At 38.5% G+C, this 27626-nt stretch overlaps 1 protein-coding gene across 2 annotated transcripts in view; it reads right to left on the bottom strand.

Moving 5' to 3' along the window:
* Positions 1–3612: 3612 nt before the first annotated feature.
* Positions 3613–27626, bottom strand: part of TECPR2 (tectonin beta-propeller repeat containing 2) — a 42702-nt gene continuing 18688 nt past the window's right edge. For both annotated transcript variants that reach the window (XM_059474367.1, XM_059474368.1), the window contains exons 12-20: positions 27201–27381; positions 25583–25724; positions 24125–24365; positions 23286–23375; positions 22205–22438; positions 18533–18681; positions 7249–7390; positions 6115–6264; positions 3613–5853 (exon numbers count right to left, since the gene is read on the bottom strand). In XM_059474367.1, coding sequence (XP_059330350.1) covers positions 5696–5853; positions 6115–6264; positions 7249–7390; positions 18533–18681; positions 22205–22438; positions 23286–23375; positions 24125–24365; positions 25583–25724; positions 27201–27381 — 1487 coding nt within the window. In that variant the 3' untranslated portion in view covers positions 3613–5695. The remainder of the gene's footprint in view (positions 5854–6114; positions 6265–7248; positions 7391–18532; positions 18682–22204; positions 22439–23285; positions 23376–24124; positions 24366–25582; positions 25725–27200; positions 27382–27626) is intronic.

The following is a 27626-nucleotide window of genomic DNA, read 5'->3' as shown; positions in this document are numbered from 1 at the left end:
AGTAACCAGCTAATGAGACCTGAAGCCCAACAGATCTCCTACACAGGTACCTATGGCATCAATGTTAATATTTAACAAGGTCAGCATTATTATTACAGCAATTACAAAGAGAACCAAGAGGGCTAAACATGTTATTGCAAAGTGTTACACTGATCATTTACCAGGCTCTCCTAAACTTAAAAGGTCTGACTTTCCCCACAGCACCATGGAACAAAGTGCAGGTCCATTGCTTCACATGTTTTTGTCCCCAATTTGGAGTGCTGGGTGTGGCTCACAGAGGGAACAGACCCTCGACCATCTGTTGAGGCACAAAACGGATTTAGCAAGACAAGCGTGGGAGCTGAGCAAGTAAAATCTCAGTCATTCTAGCAATTACCCTCCTTACTTTGCACTTCCCATGATCAGCTGGCTGGTCTGTTCCCTAGAACAGCCAGGGATTGTGGGGTTTCTTGCTGGCAGCTGCAGTTTTTCCCCTGCAGCTCAAGCAAATTCATTCTCTGTGGTACATCCCCCTGCTCTGCAGCGAGGCACACGTGCCAGGAATTCTGCTGGGGGCTTCCCTGAAACTTTCCTTCCAGCCTTATTTTTTTTTTCTGGGAGAGATCTAGTTAGCTTGATCTTTCATCTGACCCAACAGAGCTTAGCTAAATTCATCCAGCCCACATTTAGAGAAAAATACAGCAGCATGGAGTCATCTGTTGAGTATTCTCATGACTCCTCAGCAAGGAGTCATCTGTTGAGTATTCTCATTTCATGCTTCAAGAGATGTTAACACCTGTGTCACTTCTCCATCCCATACACCAGATACCTCTGCACACCTTTAACAGCAGAGAGCTCTCAGCAAAGGCTCCCACACTGATTAGACAGCAGGTCCACTGAATACAAATAAAGCACAGTCACTTGTGCAAACCCAAGATGGTAAGCACAGGATGGTAATAAAATTCTGTACACATCTTTAGGTACATTTTCCCTGGATATGAGATTCAAAACACAAGTGTTGTAAATGGAAGTCTCCTTCCTTTATCTGCTCTAAATGTATCTCAGCTGAGGTTATGAGAAAAGTATATTAAAATGGAAAAACAAGTCACTGGTTTCTTCAGTATCAGAAATAGTGAATAATGTTTGAAAGATTAATTCATAACTGCAGCTCCACTCAGTGAAATTCAGCTGTGTACTATTCAATTCCTCTATCAGAATCACAGGCTATAAAAATCCCTGTATTTAGAAGTAATTTCTGAGGGCCAAAATGGAAAAGGCATTTTCCCCTTAAAATACATTTTTCATATTTTATTATCATTGTTATCATCTTTTACAGAACAGAAATCAAAGCTTTTATATATGTATATATACATATATAAAAAGTCCACCATCCATAAGAACACAAAGATTCTCAAACAGATCTTTACTTTTTCTATGCTTTTTTCCTTCCACTAGCACCAAGAAGGATTTTAACCTTATGGCTAATACAACAATTTGATAGATATATTTAAATAGATTTCAAGTCAGGTAGACTCAAAGACCAAAGGAGCCATCATGGTAATTTCACTCAGCTTTTTGTGTGATACCAGCCACAGAACATTCTAAAACATTTCCTGCACTAAACCCAAATCTCACTTCCCATCTCAATTTCAAGCAATGAGAAATCCATAACTGATAAACCAAGATATTGCTATAGCAGACTAGGGAGATAATTTCATTCATCCAGACATTTTAATCTTTATTGGTAGAGCTCTGGTTGTAGTAATTCACAAAAGATAATGCCTGCAACTCAACTTTCACTTTCCAGTAATTAAAATACAGTCCTATATATTACAAGTTCTCTTCTGTCCTGATGTGAGAGTGGTAAACTACAATAACTCATTATCAAAAATCAGGGTGATCTACCTTGTTTGGCACAGGATCCATCAGTCTTTCCCAGCTACTTGCCACCATAATACTGTTTCCAACATGTAACCTTGGCTTTCAGGAAGGCTGCAAGAGGAATAACAGCTGGAAATACAGCTGGAAATCTCAATCCAGTCTTACCTCTCTACTCCTGACAGCAGGGATGGGATATAGACAGGGCCAGTTAGTGTAAAATCTGGACATCTGAGAATTTACACCAAAGTAATGAGGAGAACTCCATACCTTCATAAACAATTTATGCTTCACTAATTGCTAATTGACCAGGATAAGCCATAGGCATACAAGCACTTGAATTTCAAGCCTTTATACTCAGAACAGCATTTACTGAAAAGGTGTATCAAGCTTGTTCCTTGAAATCTACCCAGAACTGACTGAAACAATAGCAAAAGCTCCCTCAGTATATGGAGTTCCAAGAGAAAAGCAAAAAAATAAATCAATGTCACACAAGTCTGAAACAACCCATAAGTGCTTTTGAAATGCCTGGCAGAACCCATCTATTGAAAAGTAATGCAGGGGAGTTATGGGGTTCTGATGTTCACAGGTGTGTGGGAAGAAGGGGGGATGATCCTGGTCTATTCCATCAGACACTCTTGGAACAGGTAATGGAGGCTGAAGACTTGTGACACTTTGTACTGCACAAATAAAGTATGTTTAGACAATGACCCAAGTTCATAATTAAATGCTTCTCATTGTAATGTTCCTCATAGTAGCACTGTTTCACATCAACACTTCTACTACCTTGCCTAAGGAACTAGAATATTTTCTTTGACACTTGTTAGTGAAAGACTTTCTCTGTACCATTTAACATGATCCTATCGATTTTTATTGCTGTGAGACAAAGAAAACCGGGAGTTTCTCATCTGTCTACAATAGCTGGTTTCACAACAACTCATCACAGACATCTTCCTTAAGCTGTGACATCAGGATTACTCCTGCACAATAGCAAGGAGCCAGTGCTGTAAGGAGAATACCATTTCCCTGCAGGGGTCAGAGAAGCAGCTGAACCAGTTTGTCAAGATAAAAGCTATGATAATTAGCAAGGACACTACCATCTGAATCTGAACAGGGTTCCTGGGGCTGGAAGTGTGTTTAAGAGTCAGAAGCCTCATTAATCACTGTTACATTCCCTTGTGTGAAGTTACCCAGGTCCCCACTCAGCCAGGAAACAGCTCTCTCTTTTGGGAAGCAAAGCCAAGGTGTTCTCTCTTAAACCCCAGCTGCAGTTCCAGTAAAATGCCAGAAACACAGGAAGTCCTCAGATAATGAATAATTCAAGGAAGGGTGCAGTTACAGCACACGTGGTACAATCACCATTTTCTGCTGCACCATTTTCTAGCTGGAACCAAAAATGCATATTTTTCACTGACAGCTAAAATATTCCAGATGCAATTTTTGTTCAGCATGCAAGGAAAGAAATTTGTTTCCTTCTATTACAGCAAGACTATCTTAATATGGATGCAACAAGCTTAACATTCAAATGAGAGACATGTTTAATTGTCCTTGCTTAATGATGAACATTTTGCTGGCTTCACACCTCTGTCACAATTTTAAAAAATAGATAAAATAAACTTCACAGTATTCAGGTCCTTACATTGTCATTACCATGTTGTCTGGGGCAACATTAGGGCAGTCTTTCACAACAGAAAGACTGTCAGACATAGAGAATTCTCTTGTAAATCACACAAAAGATGAGTCTTACCACAGTAATTTATTTCTTAAAAATCTAATTTATTGCACTTTGTCTTAAAGCACAAACAAAACCAAAAAGCTAAATACAGAAATAAAAGTAAAAAAACCCATCCTAGTTTTGTTGAAACTACCCTGAAAAGTAGTCTGTAAGAGCTCCTGACACCAATAGAATATTAATGACCATAGCAAGGAACAGTATTATACAGTAAATAAACAACTAGCAAGCTCAAACCATTACTAAGATGACTTTGAAAAATGTAATACAAAAGTGTCACTATTAAATAATGCCATTGTACTTGAGCATCTGGTGCTTGGAGGGCACAGAGAAGTTGTTCTTTCTCATGTCCTTTCTCCAAAGTGATTGACTCAGGAGTTGCCACAAGATACTTTTAAGCTGAATTTCAGCTTCCTTGGGGTCCTCAAGACACCAAGCTAGGCTTGCATAAAACAGACTGGGTTACTTCACAAGCTGATTCCATTACCATCCACTTCCAGACAGGCTAAAAGAATCCCTCTGGGGTAATCTCTGTATAGAGATGAGACAGCAAAGAAGCAAACAATCTGTAAAAGGGAATTAAATCTGTCCTTCCTGTAGGACTGAGATTCAACTGAGAACTGTAAGCCAATGCCACAAGTGCTACTAAAAAAAAACAACAACATAACTTCTCTCTCCCCCAATTCACATTCTCACCTTGCACCATGTTTGTTCCAAGTTTAGTGCAGTACACGCATGAACTATTCTGAAAGAGAACAGAGGTTAAAAAGAAAACACATCCTTTGCCATTTGTGTTAAGTTCTGAAAACAGAAACATCCCCACTTTTCAACTCTTGGCCTTTCCTGAAGCTGGCTCTTTTACAGTATTGGTTAGCAGCTGCTTAAAACATTCTGATGATTTATAAGCTTAGAACAAACACAAAATAACTCCTCCGCCTACATACTGAACTCAGGTTCTCTCATCTATAGTTCTATTGCTTAAAAAAGATGAGGTATCTTTCCAAGAAGATTTAGTATAAAGAAAAATAAACTGCAATGATTAACTTAGGTTACTTCCCAGTTCATCACATACTCCTGTTGCAACATCTGTTAAGTATAAGACACTTCAAAATTTAGCTAACATAGCTAAAAATCAGAATATTATTAAGTATTTTCTCACAATATCACGATTTTAAATGGGATAGATAGGTAATTCTATCAATTACCATTTTATTCTTAACAAATTTAAGTTTGGCACTCAAAACAATATGAGTCCAAATGTTAAAGCACTGGCTGGAGGCACAAATACAGCACAACAGGAATTATGAAAGCTGCCTTGTACATTCCTGCTTTGTACCACAAACTCAACAAGCAACCTCTTCTTATTCCAAACTGGGACTCACCCCCAAAACTCTTGTCACCTTCCTGATGGTTATGGAAATGGGCAAAAGTCCCCCTGATATTAGATGTAATCCAAACTTCTACCTTGTGAATGAAGCCAAATTATGAACAAAATTTCTGGAAATGGAAGGTTAGTATAGCCTCACAATTATTTATATGGAAATAGATCAAATTAAATTCATTCTAACAATACTGAGTAATCATTATATTTTCAGATCTTACTAAGAAATACTTCACCATATTTTCTTCCATGCTGCAACGAAAAATAATTCTAAATATATGTACAAGAGTCAAGGAGTAATCCCATCAGTATGGTATGGAGTTCCAAATACAAGAAGAAATTGAGAAATGCTTGATGTTTCCACTGTAGAGAAATATTTAATGCAACATAATTCCTTCTCAAAATCAGTACATTAGTTGCATGCTGTTGTGAAGTATTCACTTTCATTGCTAGTAAGGTTAACTGAAAAGTTATATTTCCAAAGGAGCTTTTACAGTAGTACGGTATAACAATTGCAGTATGCCACACCTAAAGAGTCTCCCAAAAGATTATGTAACAAACATTAGAACTCACAGCTTGGGGATATTTAACAGGTCAGTTTTCCAGTACAAAAGTGCTAATATCACAGGTCCAATATGAGTGGCTTTTAGATCCAATATTCTGTACATACATTACAGAAATTCTGTCCTCCTGTTTTTTTCACTGCTTCACAAGCTTGACAGACTTCATATCACTTCCCATTCATCTTCCAGATCATCAGGGTGAAGCAGAACAGAACTGTCATTATTTTTCTGCAAACTATGGGAATGGCTAAAGGTCTTAGTCAGGCGCTGGAGCAGAGATCCCGAAGTACTGACCGCCCACAGTTCATCTACAGGGGTCACTGCAAAGCATAAATTATCCATCTTTTAATTACAGTAGTAGCTTCCAATTCTAAAGATTCAATAAATAATATTTGGATCTGTTTTCACAATTATAGCCCGAGAAGGTTTTTACAAATGTGATAAAAACACCCTTGGTGAAACACAGTGCGTGCGGCTCTCCCTGCACATGGCCAGCTTGAGCACCATCAGGTAGAGCTCAAAGCAGACTCAAAGCAGACATCCCAACGTTTTGGACACACTGCCATGCAGAACCAACTTGCCTGTTAAACGTGAGACATTCCCAGGAATCTTTTTCCAGTAGTCTCCTGCAGGGTTCTTGTCGGTGACACCGTAGCGGCGAGCGATGTCTCCGTTGGGGCAGCGCGCCCACACCGTCCTGGCACTCAGAGCCAGCTGGCAGGCCTGCAAACCTGCAGGGGTTGGACATGAGCAGGGAAGAACCAGGCTGTCCTGCACTCCAAATACACTTGCAGAAAGTACTCGAAGAGCAGACTATAATACTTTTTATATATTCTTACTATCAAGACTATAATAGTTTTTATATACTCTTACATGAAGCATCGATGAACAAAAAAAGGTTTTTAACTGCAGACTTGGCACTCCCTGCATCTATTGGCCATAAGGGTTATCCCAACATGGAAATAATTTGTTGCGTGGCCAGAGTCACAAGCAACATCCAATTAGAGGACCTAAGTAGAGGACATGCTTTTGGAGCCCCCACTGTATGTGACTACCACATGGGGAACAAGCCAACAATTACAATCTTAATTTGTCTAAAAATGGTTAATATTACAGACATTGTGGACTCTTGCCCTCTCTTCACAAGAGTACTCTGCAACTAAGTGCCATGAGTTAATGCAGTGACAAGTCTTTAAAAAGCAGATAGCATCAATGCACAGTTATTCAGAAGGAAACAAAATTTAGTTTTATTTAAAGGCAAGGCAAAAGTGTAATTACCTAATCCACAACATATCCACCACACAGGATTAGTAGAAAGATGTGAGAAATAGTGTAAGGTTTTTGTTACCCACATCTAGGTAAGAAACCTCATGTGATATCACAATTAAATATAAAGTCTCCTTACTGCTTAGGAATTCTGATTTAGTTTTAATTGAAAGGGAACTGTACCACTTACTAATTGAGTGGCAGCAGCCTGAAATAACACATCATAAATTCATTTAAAAAATTGTATTTCTCCCAGTTAACTACTCAGTGTTTTTAAGTAAAACCAAGGTCCTCTTCAAAAAATAACCCTTATCAAACACTTGATTGAAAAAAAAATTAAGCATTACTATCTAATTTAAAAGGCAACAAGAAAAAAAAGAAAACCTGAATGAAACAAAACCACTGAGAAAATGGCAGAAGCAACAAGGAACTGATGCATTAATTTTTACCTGGTACATGTTCCCAGTCAGTGCCTACAGGCATTTCATCTGTAATTCCAACTCGTACATGGACATTCCATTTGCTATCAATTGCCCACAACATCTGATCATTTGGACTTGAATGAATGCTGACCAAGTTGATTCCTACTGGCTATAAAAATTAAGCATAGTATTTAAACTTTGTACTACTGTATCTTTGTACTATTGTAGCATTTGGTTTTCACAGAAATACACAAGAGCAGTAAAATATTTACCAGATACTAAAAACAGGGGGACATGTATCTGATATTTTATATGTTATTGTACACAATTATCCATTTTCCAAGAACTTTAGCCCTTTGTAAGTGCAAAAGGAACATGAATGAATGTATCATTACTCATAGTGATATTAATATTTAAAGTTCAGTATTCAAGTCTAATAGTGTAAGTATTTACTTAACCACTGCTATTCCAATCAGATACAGTTTGAACTACAAGTTGGAAAAAGGAGCTCTTCCAATGAAATGCACAAAATGCAGTATGTTCCTCTTGCCTGACAGAAAGTTTTCCTAACATTAATAAACCTGCACTTTATTTCTAAGCACATTCTAAAGCAGTACATTTCTACAGTCTGAATGTCTCCTCTTTGCAATTAAATGATGATCTGCCTTCTTTCCTGTACTCCATTCCACAGGAATATACCTATGGAACTCGCTGCAGAGCACTGCAGTACTGGAGCACCTCACCTGCAGGAGAGGATCCACACCACTACACACTGGCAATCACAAGTGAAACACACTTCCCATTCTGCTCCCAGGCATGTCCTCACTCCACCTGCTTCTACAGAGATTTGCCTTAACTACTGTTCAAAATCAGTGGCACTGATGTAACATCATGACTTTGTAGCAAAACCTACCATCCAATCAGGTTGGATGATTGCAAATATCCTGCAAAACATGGACTTTGAATAAAACATGGTTATTAAAGAAAAAAAAAAGTTTTTCTCCACACCAGCCTAGTAAAGGCACTGCAGAAGACAGTATGATGTCTGAAGTACATCATCTCCTCACAAAGCAGCACTGCATTCTCTGCTTTAGCCTCAGGGGCCTAAGCTGAAACTCCAGAGTACTAAACAGAAGAGCAAGTAGCTGACTGTATGTATAAACCAAGGGATACAGAAGCATGATCTGCATGTATACACAAGCACACAGCCCAGTCCCAGATGGGCTTTCTGTGTACATAACAGCTACCTGCTTTGGTTCTGCTTTTAAAACTTTGGTGCTGATTTGGACCTGACCAAGCTACAACCAAGTCTGACCTGCATCACCAAATCAATCCTGTCTATTCAGGTTTCAAGGCCCCTGACAGACAATCTTCTCATGTTTTTCCTCTCATTAGGTATTTGCCCTTTGTTGGAAGCCTGAGGCTGGTAGAGCCTTGATCAAGTGTTTACTTGTGGTCACAGTAAATTCACAAGTGGCTGCAGTTTGAACACTTAAAAAGTAAAGCCACTAATTGTCTTGAAAAGCACTGACTTCATAGAACACCACCTGCTTAGCAACTTTCAGATTGGTATTAAGCTACTGTCTTGAACAAAAATCTCAAAAAAAAAAAAAACAAACAAACAAACAAACCCACAAAAAAAAACCAACCCAACAAAAACCCCCCAACCCCACAACAACAAACCACACCAAAAAACCTCCAAACATCCAAAATTAACCCATCAAATGCCCAAACCACATTAAAAACAAAACACCCCCAAACCCCACACGATTCTCCCATTTGGACTTCTGCCCCTTTGCTGGAAGTGATCCTTACTCCTGACCCAGTTTCCATTTCTCCCCTCCATTTTCCATTTGCTTCTTTCTGCAGCCCCCTTGGCTCTCACTCCCCCTGTCCCTGCCATGGGCAGTGCCTCCCTCCAGGGCAGCTCCCTGCTCCATCACATCCCTCCCCACACTCCTGCTCCTGCAGTCCCAAGTTTTCACACAAGGGAGCTGGGCAGTTATCAGCTTGTGCAGGCTGGAGTACTGCATGAACAGGAGACCTTTGCCTTTCACATTTCTCTTTCTATTTCATTTTTTAAAATCCACTTATCTTCTTCTTACCACATTCTTCTAAATAGCTGCCTCTTTCCCAGATTTAGGACTTTCTGTCACCTTTCCCCCACGGCCTTCACACCACAGACTGGCAGTGTGTCTGTCTGTGCTCTGCAATACACTTCATGTTCCGGCCAGGGTCTGTCCCAGGGTCTGTGCCTGACACCTTGGTGCAATTTTGTTGCTGAGCTGTTGAGGTTTGTGCACCTTGCTCCCCAGTCTCATATGGCAGGATCCCAAGCCTCTCTTCTACTGTCACTTGTCTAGAAGGGAATCCTCTAAGAAAGAGCTGGAGCAGGATTTCCATCCAAAAACACTTACTGTTTAAACCTGCTACCTAAGCCTCTGCATTATTACAGATTTAGAGGTAGTGGAAACTAAGAAAAGCAGAGGAAACACCCAAAAGGAGAGCCACAAAAGGAGCTGTATGAATTCAGCTAAATTGCTCCTGACACCACTGCAGGCTCAAGTGTAATCAAAGCAATTACTTCTGCTCTATTCTGCACCACCAACACATCTAAGACACAAATGCCAATCATCAAATTCAAAATGTGTTTAAAAGCTTGGCCAAACAGTCCTCTCATTCTTTGCTTTTCTAAGTGAGCTCACTTCATCGTTCAGCTTCCCTCCCTCTCTGGGTTTCACTTCCAGCTTCTCTTCCTTCTTCAGGCTGCTCAGCTCTTTCTGATAACCTCACATCAATAAAACAATCTTCTGACTACTACTGCAAAGGATCCAGGCAATTCCTCTACCCTCAGCTTCCTGCTGTGGAACAGCCAGGAAAGGACTCAACTGACAGGACACAGAGTGACATCATTATATACAGCAGCTTTTGGCACAAACCAGGAAATTTCTTTGGAAACAAATACAGGCAATTCTTAGAGCCTGTTGCAAAGGTTTGACTTCTGGATTATTTTTTATGCATCTACAACAAGAAGCCACTCTCATGGCCACCACAGTAAGGTGGATAAAATGAATTTTAAATTTTCTTGACATAATGAACTATTTTCTTAGAACAATCTTGCTGTTATTATCTCAGATATATCCAATTTTCACTAAGTTTTAATTACCATAAGTATGCTTTAAGTATTTTCTAACTTATATAACAAGAAAATCTCTACAGCTGCAGCTAAAGGTTAAATAGAGTTCTCTCACAGCACTAAAGAGAGATATCTCTGCAAATTCATAAATCTGCTGATAACATTTTAGAGACTGATAACCATGAAAATTGATAAATTATTTCAGCGTAGCCTTTACTTAGCTGGTTTAACTTCCAACAGCATTCATGAGATTTATATACCTTGACTGTGAAACATGTCCTATTTGCAATTTACTGGAGAATCTGGAATTTTAAAGAACCTGGCAGCAGTCTCTCAGCCTTCCTGCTCTGATACACCAAACTCTGTTTATACACTTATCCACAATATGATCAGCACTGTGAGAGATCAACCTGTGATGGATTATTCAAGGATCCAGCGCTGTTTGATAAAAAAATGCAGAACATTGTTTTTCTATTACTTGGGGTGCCAAACATTTCTAAACTCTAAAAATCTCACAAGTCTGTTTTAGCCAGTCAGATCTGAATGCAGATTCCCCATCCTGCAAACACCCCAGTCACTCCCTGTCTTTTGATATGAAGAATTTCCACCAGGAAAATGGACTGCAACACTATCAACTATGTACTTTTCAACATAAAAGCAATATACTGAGAGCTATGGATATATCTGTTCTCCAATACAAATATAAACAAAGAAAACCAGCTTGCTCCATGTCTGTTGTGAAAACAGGGTTGATAAAATGAAATAAACTTGAAGGAATCACATAACTGGCAAATGGTTAAATGATATCAGGAAATAATGTCTATGCTAAACATATTTAAGTTACCAAGTTGTCCATTAGCTTTATAATTCTGTGCAAGTTACTTCCTCTCTTTTGCAAACAACAGAGAAGTAAATTTCAGTGTAAGAATTTAACTTATTGGTAATAGTATCAAAAAAAATCCAAAGTAAAAACTAACACATTTCTCCATCCAGTCTCCCCTACATACTATTCAAAAGTTCTCTTATTGGTCACAGCTGAAGCCAAATGGTTAAAGTTCCCTGTCAAGGAAGAAAGGACAAGCACACGCACACGAAAAAGGCACCAGAACATTTTCCACGTCACTTTTCAGGAGCACAGAGTCCATGTACCAGCAAACCTCCATTATCTCTGTTCTGCTGCAAATATGCAGGATAAGGAAGACTAAACAGAACATTATCAGTCTGGCCAAGCCCAATCCTTTTTGTAACAGGTTGGTGGCTCCATTCAGCACCAATGTTCTCCTCTCCTTCCAAAGACAAAGCAGACCTTCAGCTGGTCCAGGCCAGGCTGTCAGAAGGTCACATCAGGGATACTTCTCACACTCTTGAGTGTTATGACTGCATCAGACTAATCTATTTTCATGACTAACAGCATTCAGACCCTCCTAATGAGGATAACAAACAAAGAATGCAACTTAGAGAGACTCTCTCCCAATAAAGGCTTATTTACTTACTATTTTCTGAGGTCCATTTGAATGAAGGTTATAAAGCTCTTTCAGCATTAGCTTGCTAAATTAAGTGCTGTTTTTTTCTCTGCAGAGAAGTTCAAGGCATTACACAGGAGCAGGAAAGATGAATCTATGTTTGGCCTTCCTTGATGCCACATGTTCTTCAGGAAAGCTGGCATTAAATTGCCAGAAAGCCATAACTATTTATTGTCTGTAAAACTGGAGCATTACTTTCCTCAGAAGCCTCAGAACAGCAATAGGACCCTTTGCCCCACTTTCTGCCCTCACTGGATAAAAGGAAAAGGCTTTAGCTGGGTATTTCCAACAAAGCAGGTATCTACTGTGCTGCCTATGACTAGCACAATCTGGAAGATAAAGCAAAGCCAAGGAGGAAATCCCTTGACCTCTCCCCTTCTGTTAGCTCTAAATTTTTTATTCCAACATTTTTACTTGCAGAAACATGAAAAAGGCAACACAGGGTATCAATTCATAGAAAAGATCAAACCAAACCCATGCAACTACTCAAAATGTTCTCAACAGAACCATAAAATACTTTAAAAATACTTAATACAACTGTTCCTTAGAAGCAAATAAATAAATAAATAATTTAAATTTCATGTAACCACTTTAGAGACCATACAAACTCCAGGCCTACTCAGTTTTGCCCAACTGTATTCTGGTCACACTGTTTTATAACTAAGATTATAAACTGCAGTGTAGGAGATAAGCCCTCTGTAATTACCCCTACAGGTATTTTTAATAACATATTGAAGAAGTGAACTGTTAGGAAAATAAGAATTAATTATTTACAGAAATGTGGGTTAAGTAAACACTAAGTGCAAATTCCCAGGAAACAGAACATAATTTAACACTAGGTAATAAAAACCTTGTATAAGCAAACCTGAGTAACCAAGGTTTTATTTTCTTATAAATACACTTTTAATGAGCATCAGTGAAACACCCTCTGATGCAGCCTATGCCTATGAAGTGCCCCTCTTTAGTTTTTGAAACTTAAATACCTTATCAAGGACAGAAAGCATTTTTGGGGGATTACAGGGAAGAGTCTTCAAGCTCCTTATTCAAGGTCAAAGGGTCTGATGTCCAGCAGATATCCCAGGGTGTCTCCTTACTCTGTGCTACCACAGCTCATACCTGCTAAATCATGATGATCATCCTCTACCCATTAATTTTTACACCACGGTGCTTTTATTTTTGAATAGAATAACTCTGAAAAATGGCCAAAACTTAATGATAGTTGCGGTTACTTTACTTGCCCAACTGAATGTTAAATATAATTCTTCATCTCTCTGAAGAATAATTAAATATCTAATTCTGTGTTAACTAACGAAAATATGGGAATATTGGAAGAGTTTGCAGGTATGGGGAAGTTCCAAATAATAACCAAATTGAAGTATGAAAACTGAAGGTTCTCTCAACTGAAGGTTCTTCTCTCAATTGATGTTTTAAATGTAAGTCAGTCTTGTCAAAAAGCAAATGCACCACCTGGAGATCACATTTTAGAAGGACACAGGAGGACTGCCCACTGAATTTTCTGGCTGTACTGCTTGTTGGTACTTTCTGTGACCTGAAGCTTCTGGTGCTGATAACAATTGTTATCTCCCAGGCCAGGCCACGCGCTGCTTTTCTGAACACAGTGATAGCTGGGCCCTAAAACAACATCAGAGGGCTAAAACTCCAAAGCAGCAAACTACACTGAAATACAGAGACAGCAGTTTTCTTAACTAGCAACAAGGAGGGAGATAATAAGCACTACACTCAGCAATGGAATCAGCATGAGGCAACTCCAGAACAAATGCTGAAATTGTATTTTTTTCAGCCTCTAAAAGCACCTTTTATGTAACTTACAATTACTTAAGATAGGCATGCCTGTGAAGAATAGCACAGACTTGAGCTTAAACATTATGGCATTCTAAATCAGCTAAACAAAAGGCACAGCTGCAGAAGCTTTGATCTCCTGTACTTATTTGCAACCCACCTTGAGACAGCTGCTCTTACTACTGCCAAACAACTTTTCTCTACATGATTTTGAAAAGTGCAGTCCTCCAGGAAAATCATCTCCCTATTAATGTCTTCAGAGGCCTCACATGAGTGCAGATATACAGAAAAACAGACTACAGTTAGTCTGGTCTAGAGAGAACCAGGCCTAATGACTGTATTACTTCTCCAACCTATGCAGACTTTGGTTAATTAAAGATACTTCCTCTGAATCTCATCTTAGCACTCCAAAGCAGAACTCATGGTAACTCAGAAGATGTCTGTGCAATGGCTGAGAAATGCAAACTGGTCTGTGCTAGTGAAAACTACTGCACTTGGAAAAAACAAGCATGTGAATACTGCATTGGAAAGAACAGAGACTTCCATGACAAGGATGGTTCAGAAGTAGATGATGATTCTGAAGTAAAAACTATAAAGCATTTTCAACAGAAAAATTTCCTTCCCCTCAAAATATTCAATTCTTGAAGATCATTTCAAACAAACCCTTCCGCATTTCAGCTTAATGGCAAAATCTGATCTTGAGGACTGCTCACCACTTCCTCCTCTAAGTACCACTTAATGCAGAACTGGCCTTAATAACAACAGAAATCTCACTTAGAAATGCAAAAGCAAGGCAGATGCAGAACAAAGTCCCCAGATCCAAAATAAGTGTGTAAGGTAAGCAGAATTTTATCTAAATAAAGGAAACAAAAGAAAGATGATGATGATAACCATTTCTAACAAGTCAACACTCATCTGTAAGGCACAACCAACTCTTTACCTTTTCTAGACATATGTTCAGTGTGAGGTATTGAAAAGAACTTAAATCTATCCTGTAGTGATTTTTCAGAATTACAGATAATTTGCCTAGATTTAAATGGCATTTTTACACTACCATTTCCTTCATAGTTTTAATAATTTTTGAATGTCTGTGAAAGCACGAAAAGCCTTAATTTTTTTTGAAGTCTCTGGGCAAGAAAAAAAGAGCTCCTCCTACATCAATAAGAATTTCTACTACCTATAAGAATTTCTCTTGCCTCTGACATCAAGTTTAAAGTACAGTGACACAATTACCAGGCTGTTTATGGGAAGAGCAGTAAATCAAAAGCTTCTCTAACTTGAAGCACACAAAATGCAGGTGACACTTTTATGGCAAACTAAGTCAAGCAGTGCTCGTCTGCTGAGAACTACAAATGATCATCTACAGCTTTATCCAGCAACCAAATGTTTCCCTAAACAAATGTCTTGTACTTTGTAGCTCAGACAAGCTATGAGAATATTTAAACAGACCTCTGGATTTAATAGTATCACTTTTTCAATTCTATTCTCTATGAAATGTGGTTACAAATTAACAAAGAGCAGCAATTAAAGAAGTGACAATACAATGTCTCAATCTATTTTTAGAGTAAGACTGATTATTTACAATGACTAGATGATTAGTCACTCATTACAAATATTTGTTCTGTTTCCTTTAATTTGGTCAGATAAAGTTGTTTATCTGATAGATGCCTTGATGTAAATCTGAGAAGGTTTTAAGGCCAGTTTTTAAACTGTGGGAAGCAAGAGATTCTCAAGATCAGATTTTGTCTCAGCATCTTTTTCAGAAGGTACCAGAAATCAAAGCTGAAATGTTCAAAGAATTATTTTCAAAGAGTTCAACTTGGTGGGACCTTTGAAAGCAATTTAAAGACTTTCACCTTTTGATCAAGCTCTACCCTTTAATAATCTAAATTAGTCTTACAGTCTGTACTAATTTTCTATTTTATTTTTAGTTATTTTTCCTTTAGATATTGGAAAGGCATTAAATTATAATAAAGCTACAAACAAATAAAAAGATACTCTATATTATTTATATTTCCTGCCTTTTTTTAAATTAAATTTTTATGTTTGTAAAAATATGGGTGTATTTTGAGACATGTTGCAAGAGATGATAGTTTTGTCCTGCATGTTAACAACAGAGTGGAAAAACATTTTCTATTTCCTGGTCTAAAATAATTTCATCAAAGCATTTTGATTTGTTTTGTCAATGTCCTTGAAACAGCTTTCAAAAAGCAGCTTAACTACATAATTATTTTACTTCTAAGACTGCAGAACCAAATTGATGAATCACAGAAACCAGCTATATATAAACTACTACTGCTCAAGATACTCTAATGATGTTATCAACCACTTCTGAAGTACTGGATAAAATAAAAAAGAAGGAGGGCAGAGAACAAATAATGTTTTCTTCATCTCAAGAGATGCTTCAGTAAGGAGGTACAGAGAGAAGAGGTACAAATGAGAATGGGTTTAGCCTTGATTTAAGAAAAAAATACAGCATCATAAAGTCAAAGACTGAAATTATATTCAGTCATTTTAGCATGAGCAAAATCTCATCAAAACTGCAGTCTCTGAATACCTTTGTGAAGTTCTGCAAAGATGAATACTGTGCAACTGCAGCACTGCTTTAAGGAGAAGTGACACCATAAAAGCAGAATCTGCAGCTGCTCCCAAGCTGCTCCTGAGTCATGAGATCTGGGACAGCCAAGTCATATTGGCTCTGACATTTATTAGGGAATGAAATATCCATAGCTGGTTTTAAATTACGTTATTTGAGAGTGTTCCTGTACTTGAAGCAAGTGAAAAGCAGTTTTGATTTCCTTCTTCAAACAGAAAATGGCTGAATCATTCACAAATACTTCTTACAGTATTCCTGTTGTTCTGAACATAAGAGCAAAGCAGCATGAACTGTGTCAAAGTCAATTAAGAGGCAGAACAGTAAGGTGTTCCTAATAAGCAAATATTGTTCACTTAATAGTTCACTCTTCAGACATCATGATGTATTTGGAAATACTTTTAAAGTTCACATATTTTCTCATTTTGCATTAAGCCTCTGCAAAAGCATGAATGGCTGCTCATTTAATGACTTGTTTTAACATGCTGGAATTGTCTCAAAACAAGTACGTAACCCATGAGTGTTCATCATCTCTGCAAGCAATGTCTGAATTCTTGCCTCTTTATATTGACCCATTAAATCTGCCATGTCAGGAGTTGGCAAGGTAAGAGGAAAGGGAATGACACTGCTCTGGGTATCAGAAGGTTATAATTTTTGGAAGGCAACATCATCCAGCTTTGTTGATAAGATTAGGGGAAATAATTTGATTTTCAACCTTGTCCACTTTCTACTTAAGGAAGTCACTGCCAAATCATGAGCCACAGCAAATCCCAATTCTTGTAAACACCTTTGTATTGAGTAATTCATCCTACTTCAGTGGAGAAGCAGAGAACCACTTAGTACAGAGAAAATAGTACCAGCATAGAGAAACAGCATTTTGGGCTATTCTCCTGGATATTCTCCTTTGGTAAGAAGATAGTACACAAGTTTAATTCTCTGTCTCTTGGCAAAGTCAGTTTAAATGGAATGTTTCTTCCTCTATTTTTTTAAGAATACTGCCTTTATGGGAGACATCATCACTGACACCTTCAGTCTCACCTTGTTCCTGCCCTACTCCCTTGCTAGCAGGGACAAGGTGTTACATCACAAAGATCCACTTGCAGCACACCAAGAACCAGCTCTGGAACCAAGTCCTTTCTGCAACTGATACTGGCACCTGTTTATCAGTCTGCCTTGCTATCCTGCAAAACAAGGTACCATTTCTCCAGAACCACACAAAATGTACAGAATTAGTCATCTAACCAATGCTGTGCTAATTGATGGGATGCATATCTGCAGTTTTCATTTCCCTGTTCCCCTGCCCTTCTTTGCTGTTACACCCAGAGATACACGAGCCAACAACTGGCTGATGAGAGATAAGCAGAACTAAAAGCAAATGATGTAAAAACCAAATAAATGATTGCAACTCCACTGCCACAGATTTACTTCTATTTCTTAATGTGTACTTTTGAAAGTATCACACATTTCAAAATCTTTAAGAGAAATGCTGCAACATCACAGAATGTCCATCAAGTATGCAAACACATCCAGTGTTACTGGGCTAGACCAGCAGACAGTTCAGTTCAAGCCATTTTGTGCCAAGGAGTAAAGAATGAAATCAGTAGTCAGAGGTCAGCTCCGTTACAGCAGTCCCAACCCACAACAGAAATTACTCCCATTTCACAGATTAACTTGCAAAGTATTAGAGCAGCAATGAAAGCAAGCACTGTGGTTAAAGAGGGATTTAAAAAGAAAACAACCAAAAACCAAACAAAAAAACAAACAACAAACAGACACTGGAGAAACAGATTTTGTCAGTTTTCTGTATTTTTCAAATGTGCTTCCAGGTGACTTTAGGTGGCTTCTTTCAGCTCTGACCCTCCCAGCTGGCAGGTAGAAAGGATATAAACTTTTCCCATTCTAGTAACAAGGGAAAAGAGCTGCAATTGTACTGCATGCTTACAAAGCACTGCATGACCAGCAAAGTCATGAATTCAGGCCCAGCACCCTAACAAGCATCCCAGACTCACAAGGGTGAGGATAAAGGAAGAGGGAGGCAGGCATTCAGCCCCATGCCACTGGAGCAGAGCCTTCCCACACCCTCTGCTCTGTGCTGTTTGTCCATCCAGCCTTGCTTAGCACACAGAGGGTTCTCAGCTTAGCTCAATTCCATACTATAAAACCTGGTTCTGCTGTTTCCCATGAATTCTAAAATGACTGTTTTATTGTTTAGCATAGAGCTAAACCACGGGTTACAAAGAATTGCAATCAACATTTTACCTGTATGGGTGGCTCAATCATTATCCAGGCAGGAAGCATCAAACTTGGGTTAAGAGGTTGAGTTCCCACACGGAAATAAATGCCACCATTGGTGTCACAGGCCCAAACATGCTGATTTCCACAGGTCAAGCTGATCAGCTTTACACCACCTAATAACAAAGAGATTATCAGCAACCTGGCATTTTCCCTTCAAATTCAGCTAACAATCACAACTTGTATTTAGACTTCATTGTATTAAACAAGCTTTAGTCACATAAAAATGATTAGAAGTTAATACAACTTGTGGGAGAATAAAAAAAATTGCTGGATACAATGAACAAAACCAACAGGTAGTACATATGTGAGAAATTTCTCCTCTAAACCTAAATGTTTTAGTCATAGGAGAGTGCAATTTCTAAAGCACATTATAAATACTCTATTCCAATAACCAAATTCAAGCAGGGAACCATTCCATGACAAATGTTATCAGTGCCTAGACAAACTTTCACATGACCTAATGTGAACTCTTCTCTGTAGCTGGCCATGCTTGGAGACTTTTAAAGGTGTCAATCTGATAATACACTCAGCAAGAACATTCCTAATAGCAGCAGCATTTCAAAAATATGAGAGCATATGGGTTATGCATTTCAGTGTTAACATACCAGTGTCACATCTGTAAATAAAGGAACTCATTTTCAAATGGATTTATATTCACCACTGTACATATTTATTACACCAATCTCAAATGTGCAGCAGTATTTTAACCCTGTCAGCACCATCAAAACAAAGCTGCCAAATAAGTGTGTGTTGGAATTTTGATGTGGTCTGTGTTTGGGTTTAGTCTAAATTCCTGCAAAGACAGTAGAGATGCAAACCTGGTATTTTAGACTAAAAAGAACTGCTAGTTAACTGTCTACTGAAACTCTTACTCTTTCAAAATAACTTTAAAATAGCCACATGACGTAATGTATCTAACATTTGATTTCCTTTTTTCACCCCATGTTGGAGAAAACAAAGCTAAGTCATGGAAAACAAGTTCCAAAGAAAGTGGGACCCAAGCAGTACAGATCCACTACAGAAGGAATGCTCTGGTCAGACTCCAAACTAAAGGCTCTAAAAATAGGCCTTGCTGGTTGACTGAACACGCCAGTGCTGCTTGGGATATCCCATTCTTGGTAACAGCTCTGTTTTCAGGGATGTGAAATTTGGCAACAAATCCTTGTAAAGTGCATCAGACACAGCATTCCTTAAAGAGAGGCTTGGAATTTTATCCCACAGAGTGCAAGTTCAAAGTATTTATTGCTGCAGAATGCAATATTCCCAATTGTAAGGGCTTGCTGGGGAAAAGAACAGAAAACAACAGCACAACAGAGCTTTATCTTTTAATTATCTGTGGTGAACAGATCTCATTAACCAGAATTATTTAATTTTCTGGATCACAGGAATAGAAATCAATCTATCTCACCCAAAAATTTCTTTTAACAGACAGCTTCATATAAAAACCAAAATGACAAACAAAAACTCCAACTGCTTGGGATGAGAACATCTATAGTAATTTTCTTATGTAGGCAGAGACTTGACTTTGAGCTGCAAAGCCAAAATCTTACTTAAAACCTTGTTATTCCTTCTAATAAAGTATGCCTCAAAGGCTTTGTCACATGATACCTCAGCTGTCCAAGTGTTCTGATCCAGACAAGCATCAGGCACTCAAAGCTGGAATCACATATCACCTACCCAGCAGAGCTGGTATTATTTACGTCTACAGTACAATTTGATATTCAAAAACACAGCCCTTATGTAAATGTTTTGGGGTTTCTCCCTCCTCCCACCTACCATTTGTATCTTGGGACAAGGTCATGTTAACCACACTCACCAACTGTTTTAGAGCAAGTAGCATGAACCAGCAGCATTGTTTATTGTTCAAACCTAAAGGTCATTCTACTGTGTTTAGAAACCTTGATAGTGATAGTGGAATGCTAATCAAAATAACCTACTGGGTGCTACTCCCAGAACATATTGCAAAAGGCAAGATACTACCAACATCATAAGAGTATTTCAACCTAATGCTGGTAAACCCCATCACTTCCATCCAGAATTCTGAACTGCACTTTACAGAAAGTTGCTCCCACCCTGCCTGCCCTCTGCAGTCACAGTCCTCATGTTTCTGGAGTAAACTTAAACATACACTTGACACAATAACAATAGCTGTCCCATTGCTTCAGCCCCATTAGAACAAATAAAGGCTTTTCTATTATAGCCATGGATATGCACTTGTCAAGCTGTGATGTACCACATGCAATTAAATGGAGAAAAAATGCCTAAAACATTTTCACATTTCAGTGCTAACTCACAGTGACAGGTACAGAGGAGTGTTTGAGTATCTCCTGACCTCAAATCTCTACTATGCCACCACCATGTGCCAGAGCTGAGAGAACAGCTGAATGTAAAGGCTGAATTTCAGAACTGCTGAAGTTCACAGGCCAGGTATTACAGGCAGCTAACACCAATTACACTGATTTCCTATATGAATTCTTCTGAGATTTTCAGACAATGACTAGAAGTTACTTATTTTTTCAGTTAAACAATTACTGTCTAAACTGCTAAAAAGCAGTGGTTCATGAGAAGAGTTTCAAACCACACTAAGGATCATGAGAAGGACAAAGTGGCCAAATTTATCCTGTAGGTCAGTAAAAAAGCATCAGTGTTTAAAGTATGGTGATTTGGAACCAAATAATCAGGTCTGAAAAATAACTGGTGTACAACTGAAAAACAAGTTAATTTTAAAAGACACAGTTTATAATTTTTCCATTAAATATTATAAACTATACACTAAAATTGTACACGAAGCTTAAACTCTGTCAGCTGTGTCTGCCTTTCCTTAAACCTTAAGTTAAAACTGCTTGTCTGTTATCAGACCAGTCATGAACACAGCCATCAAAAATGGCAATATTGCAAACCAGTTGAATTATTTTTAAAATGGTGAGAGAATGGTGCACAATCTCAATTTCCTTTCTCTTCACCTGAAAGAGGTGTGCAGATTAGCACAAATATAAGAATGTTCTAACAGTCAGACTATTAAACAAATAAATCTGATGAGAATACTACTTATGAAGGTGGCAAATAACTTGATTACCCCAGAACCACACTCCAAACTGTGATTACATTTCAATGATCAAATCATGGTCAAGCACCTGAGCAAATGAAAAGAGCAGTTAACCACCATCACATTCTGAGCATTATACTGAATGTTTACATCACTATAAATCTCAACATGAGTGCTATCAGCTGCATCATTCATGAATGATTCAACTCTTGGAGCATAATTCTTCCTTGGCAGGAGTTAAAAATGTATTTAACCATAAAATTCAGACGTTTGTGCCCTAGATCAGGTGACTGTGGCTGCACTGAGGTACAAGAGCCAGCCTAGATAGAGCTGCTGGAGCCCCTGCACAGCACCGTGTCAGGCCGAGCCACTTCAGACTGACCAACACAAGATGCACTAAAGTACCTTGCAAACAGGAATCTTTTTGTCTCCAGGAAAGGGCTAAACAGAACATTCTTTGAAAGTCACATCTGTTCCTGATATTTTACAATCACCTGCCAGTAAATGTTATATTCCACATCAGTAAACTGAGTGATTTGTGGAAAATATGGTGTGCTTAAGAGACAATCTACTCACTAAAAATGTCCTACCTAGCTGGGAGAGATCCAGTTTTGTCCAGTGCATCCCTGTTGGGCAGCTGGAGGAAAGTGTTCTGATAAATATCTGCCCAAGACTATCCAAGGCCCAGATGGCATCCTGGCAGGCAGAGTAGTGCACCATTTCAGCCTCCGGTGGCAGCTGCACCGTAGAAGGACGAAAATGAGGATTCTGATCACTGACACAAAACAGATCCTTGTTGCTTTGGCAGAGCCACAGAAAGCTTCCTATGGAAAGGACACTTCTGTTATTAAAATAATTCCTAATCCACTCTGAGAAAGCTTACACATCTACTTTTTCTGAAAAAAAAATTATCAGTACATTTGAAGGCAAAACTAAAGCTTCTTGGCTATGCTCACAGGGTAAGGCTTTGAAGTACAAATACACATCCTAAGCCCTTATTTAGGCACTTAAATACTCCATTTCTCAAATAAAGGAAGTAGTAAGTGATCTCATTTAAAGAAATGTTTCATTTGAAGGAACGAATAGAGAGAAGACATGTAACAGTGCACTATCACCTCTCTTTATTCTTTTGCTCTTTTATATCCTCAATAATAGCCTTTGAAAAGCAGCATTCTTTTTCAGCTCTAAACCACATTTTTGCCACTAAAGCCAGTGTACTTAGATAATGCAATTGCTAACTGCTGTAACCAGCAGTTCAATTCCCTGACAGGGTCTCACTTTTACCAATAATGGGCAATTTTGCTGCAGTAACTGCTCTGACAGGAGAAGCACTACGTTACTACAGGCATTTCAGCAAAGCATGCTCTGAAACTTCCAACTACAAATTCTGGCAATTCATGCTTTGGCAGTTTAGGAAGTTGCTGCTCCTGAGGACCACCCATTTCCCTGTCGGGTGCCCCTCCATACCAAAGGTCAGAGTGAGTAATAGATTCTTTTAATCTCCAGAAGTTTTACAGATATACTTCCACCCTACTTCAACTACTTTAGATCCCTGCAAACAGAAAAGACAAACAATACCTGAAGTAGTTCAGGATCTTTAATTACTTACACCATCAATTCCACTCTGTTTAAAAATCAGGTATTACACACCTGCAGTGTTGATTTACCAACCTTCTTTAGATGAAGCAGGGGAAGCCAACACAAAAATCCATTTTGTGGCAGAAGCAGTACCACGAGGCACAATATTATTCCAATACGTGCCTTGAAAGAAAGAATGAGTGGCATTAATAGGAAACACAGTTTTCTGTTAAAGTTTGTTATTTCAAATTTAGAAGAAATTCTATTGCAATCAATTATTAAATATATTTTAGACAAGATTTTCTATGAAAATCTTCCAAGATACTGTAGGGGGAGGGGGAATTCTCCTCCCAACACCTGTGTAAACACACAGAGAAAACTGGGAATGCAGAAGAGAGTAAAAAAGAATATTAATGGTCCTCAACAGGGGACCAATTTGGTGATGAGGTTAAACAATATCCCAGATGCATTGTTAGAGTTTACCTAAACAACGAAATGTAGCAAATAAGTATTGTATTTTGAGAACTGTAGCAAGAAAAATAAACCAAACCCTCCATTAGCACTATAAAACCATAACATTATGTCTTGCACAGTCACAGTGATCATGAGCCAGACTCCACTGTGCAAGACAAAATAGCTTCAGCAGCTTAAGATTGCCTTATCCCAGAGAAGAGACAAATGTAGGTGTTAAAAGCAGTAACTTGTGCACAGTTCACTGGTTGGCAATGACTTTTCCATGAAAAATATTTCCCTTTAAATGAGAAAGTATTTAAGACCAAATGCTAATGAATAATTTAATTTAATTTTTAAACAAGTTAAAGCTCCTCTGATTTGCCATGGGTAATTTCTGTGGTGACAGAGTTGTAGTTAGTTATTTCCTTCTACTTAATACTCTTAACTTAAAAAAACTAAAGATGCAAAAGCACACCAACCTACTAAGTTCCCCTTTGCTACATGGAATTCATTTTTGCCCGAAGAGATCCAGACTCCACTGCCATTGACTCCAAGGAGGCTGGGCTGACACTGAAGCTGCTGTGACCAAAATGCCATTCTCAGCTTGTCAGCCACCTTCTCCACAGGTGCCTGAGCTGCTGTTGCCACCGTGTGAGTTGCCTGGATTATGGTCTGGAACAGGCTGCACTGGTCAAACACTACATAATCAGTGATGCTTACCTGGGGGAAAAAGAAAAAAAAGTGCTCTTGATAATTAATTAAGCTCTGGGGTGAACTGCACAATCTGTCACCAGAAGATTTCTTAGATTTCAAAGTGTAGGAAGAGAAAAGTAAAAAGGGTACGTTTTGAGTGATTCTCTTGCTAATAAGCCAAAATCAGCACTAAACCAGCTTACAACTCTTTTCTATCCAACAATCAATTTAGAAATCTGCATTTTAAGATAGGTCTTTGTTTTAGGACGTGTCCCTCTAAAAACATGCCAAACTAAGAGGTAAATTTTCAATTTCCCAAAGGAAGAGAAATTTGCACAGTGTAGCAATTCAAATCACATGACAAAAACTTAGGCAATACTCCTTTGCAACTACCTCATGGGCATTTTAATTCATAGTGCAGAAGGAGGTATAAATAAGCAATTGCCCATGTCCTGTCATGGACAACTAGGCTGGCAACACTCTGGGATACTCCTAGAAAGGAATGAAATTTCTAAGAGCACAAAAAGAGCAGCAGTTTGCCAATAACCTCAAAGCCAAGCTACTCATCATGTGAGCATGACGCTCACATGCAAAAAGGGATTATACATACACATAGAACAAAATTCTTGTAACTAAGGTAGCATGTTGACAAATTTTCTGTAAGACTGTTTTTGTACTCCCTTCTTCCCCATCCCTATCTCTGGAGGAAACAAGAAAAGCTGGAGGAACCAGAGTCAGGAATCCCAAATCAATACCAGACAACAATTGCAGTAACTGAGATGGTTTCACCCACATGAACTGTGGCTGAAGCAAGCTGCTCCACATGGCTCGAAGAAACCTCAACTGAATGGAAAAATGTGAAACACATTCTTTTGTATGGTGACTTATTATTTATTTTCTCTAGCTAAGGAAAAGGATGGGCACTAAAAGACAAGAGAAAAGGATGCATTCAGCAGCCAGATTTGATGCTCTGCCTCAACAGCATGTCCTGTGACCTGGCAGAGCATTTCTTGTGTTCTTGAAAGCTTCTGCAGTGCTGCTCTGAATGAGCACAGGACGGTTTTCCTTCCCTCTTTACAGAAAACACAGAAAGGAGATTTCAGCCACAGCCACACAGAAGTTTTAACATACTGAATAAAGTGTACTATTAATTGGAATTTTCTTTAGAATCTTGTGAGAAAACAACACAAATAATCAACTCAAGGTAAAATACTAAACTGAAAGCAAAACAAAAAAATGCCTACTTGCCACCAATGGTTATCATCTCCTTGTGGTTTCTTTGAAACTATACCAGTCCTGAACCAGAGATTGCCATGGATATCCAGAGCCCATAATGTCTGCTGATCACCAAGGGTTATGCACACTGGTTCCAAAGCTTGCATTTCACTGGAAATGCAAACAAGCAAAAATGTTAAAAACCTTAATACAAATTTGTGTTAATGGTATTTTAAGGAAGCTGTTACAATGCTAATAGTTTAACACGGTTGAAATTCAGTGTCACCAAGCTAAAAAACATATTTGACATTAAATTTTCAGTTAATCAGTACTTTATATTTTATTTAAGTAAAAAACATTCAACAACTACAACAAAAATGAGTCCTTCAAAGATCACTCAAGATTTGAAACTTGCATACATAACAATAAAACTAAACAAGCCCTATTTTGTTCAATAAATAAGCAATCAAGAGCTGTGTTCTTTAAGGTTTTGATAAGACAGCTTCATAAATGTATCTCCTCAACTTCCTTGACCTGTTCTGAGAACAATACCTGCAGTTCAGGGACTACAAAGAGAAAACTCAACTTAACTATGTGACAGAGATAAATGCTGAATTTAGGACTGAAAGTTTCCTGCATAAGTAAACGATTTTCAAGCTCAGAAAGTCAACAGGGTGAGGTGATCATATCAGACACTGAAAAGGTAGCAAACAACGGCCAGCTCTTTCAGATAACCTTTCTTGATAATTTAAGAACAAATAGTGACTGCCTTCTGCAATTTTAACACAAAGTCCAAGAACATGAAATGTACCTAAGGTGTAGATCAGCAGGTATTTTCATTAAACAAACTCATTACAGTACGAGCAAATTTCACATTTGAACAAAGACACAGTAGTTTCTCAGACTGTTCAAGAGCCAAATACCAGGCTGGGAGGTAGCAGAAGTCAAGGTTTCACAATAGGATATTCAGTAGATAAAATCTCCTGATAACAAGAACTTGAATTTCTTCCTAAACTTGCACCAGGCTGATGTCACAAGAGACACTAAATTCAACATTCTCAGAGCCAGCAGCAGACACTCAGTGCTTTTAACTTTATCACAGATGAACTACTGTGGGCATAGAATCAACTACAAAGCTAAATACCAACTACACAAAGTATTTATAAAAATCTGGGGCTAAGGAGTGCAGAAGGTGTGTGGATGACCAAGAAAATGCATACATCGAATCTCAGGTAAAAAGAAAAAAAAAAAAAGAAAAAAAAAACTCTCAAAAAACTGGAGAGCTCCTTAAAACCATTCAGCCACAGATTAAAGAAGGAATATTTAATAGAAAATCACATTGACAGACATCATAAAGATATTTTAAAACTTTTCCTCACTCTTTAAACCTGCTTCTGTTTGTGACAATTCCTTTCATTACATAGCAGGGATGGATGGATGGATGGATGGATGGATGGATGGATGGATGGATGGATGGATGGATGGATGGAAAGAAGTATACACAGACAGACAGCTAAAATAATTATATCCACACACAGTGGTATACAGACACAGAAGCTTAGGCAATACTTTTCCAACCATCAGGGAGCTCCAGCACAATCATTTGTGTCACTCAGGCTATGGGCAGCACGTCCCAGCAGTGATTACCTGACAATGTCGCTCTTCCACTGCTCGCCCTCGGGGCAGAAGCTGCGCACTCCCTCGCGGTAGAGCAGGGCGCGCTGCTCGCTCAGAGCCCACACCACGTTGTTCCTGGACGTGACCTGTGACAGTGGATAAGGGCAGTCAACCTTTACTGCTCGGGCACAAGGACGATCCACACTCAGGCCTAGAAATCAGAAAATGAGGATTGCTTTATAAACTTCGGCTATTTGCAACAAAAAGGAAAGAGATAAAGCAACTCAATAAAAGAAAATGAGGAAGGCAATCTCCTTGAAATGCTAACATTTGTCATTTGATCACAATTTCCTTGAGTGACCGCTCTTTCTGTAAACTACTAATAATTTCCTCTAAAAAATAAGACACTATACATCCTTCAACACCCTGCACAGTGCATGTCCAGTGCTGTCATTT

Source organism: Ammospiza nelsoni, chromosome 6 (genome assembly GCF_027579445.1).
Source record: "Ammospiza nelsoni isolate bAmmNel1 chromosome 6, bAmmNel1.pri, whole genome shotgun sequence".
NCBI classification, from domain to species: domain Eukaryota; kingdom Metazoa; phylum Chordata; class Aves; order Passeriformes; family Passerellidae; genus Ammospiza; species Ammospiza nelsoni.
The sequence above is the reverse complement of the archived record's forward strand: the minus strand, read 5'-3'. Positions and strand labels throughout refer to the sequence as shown.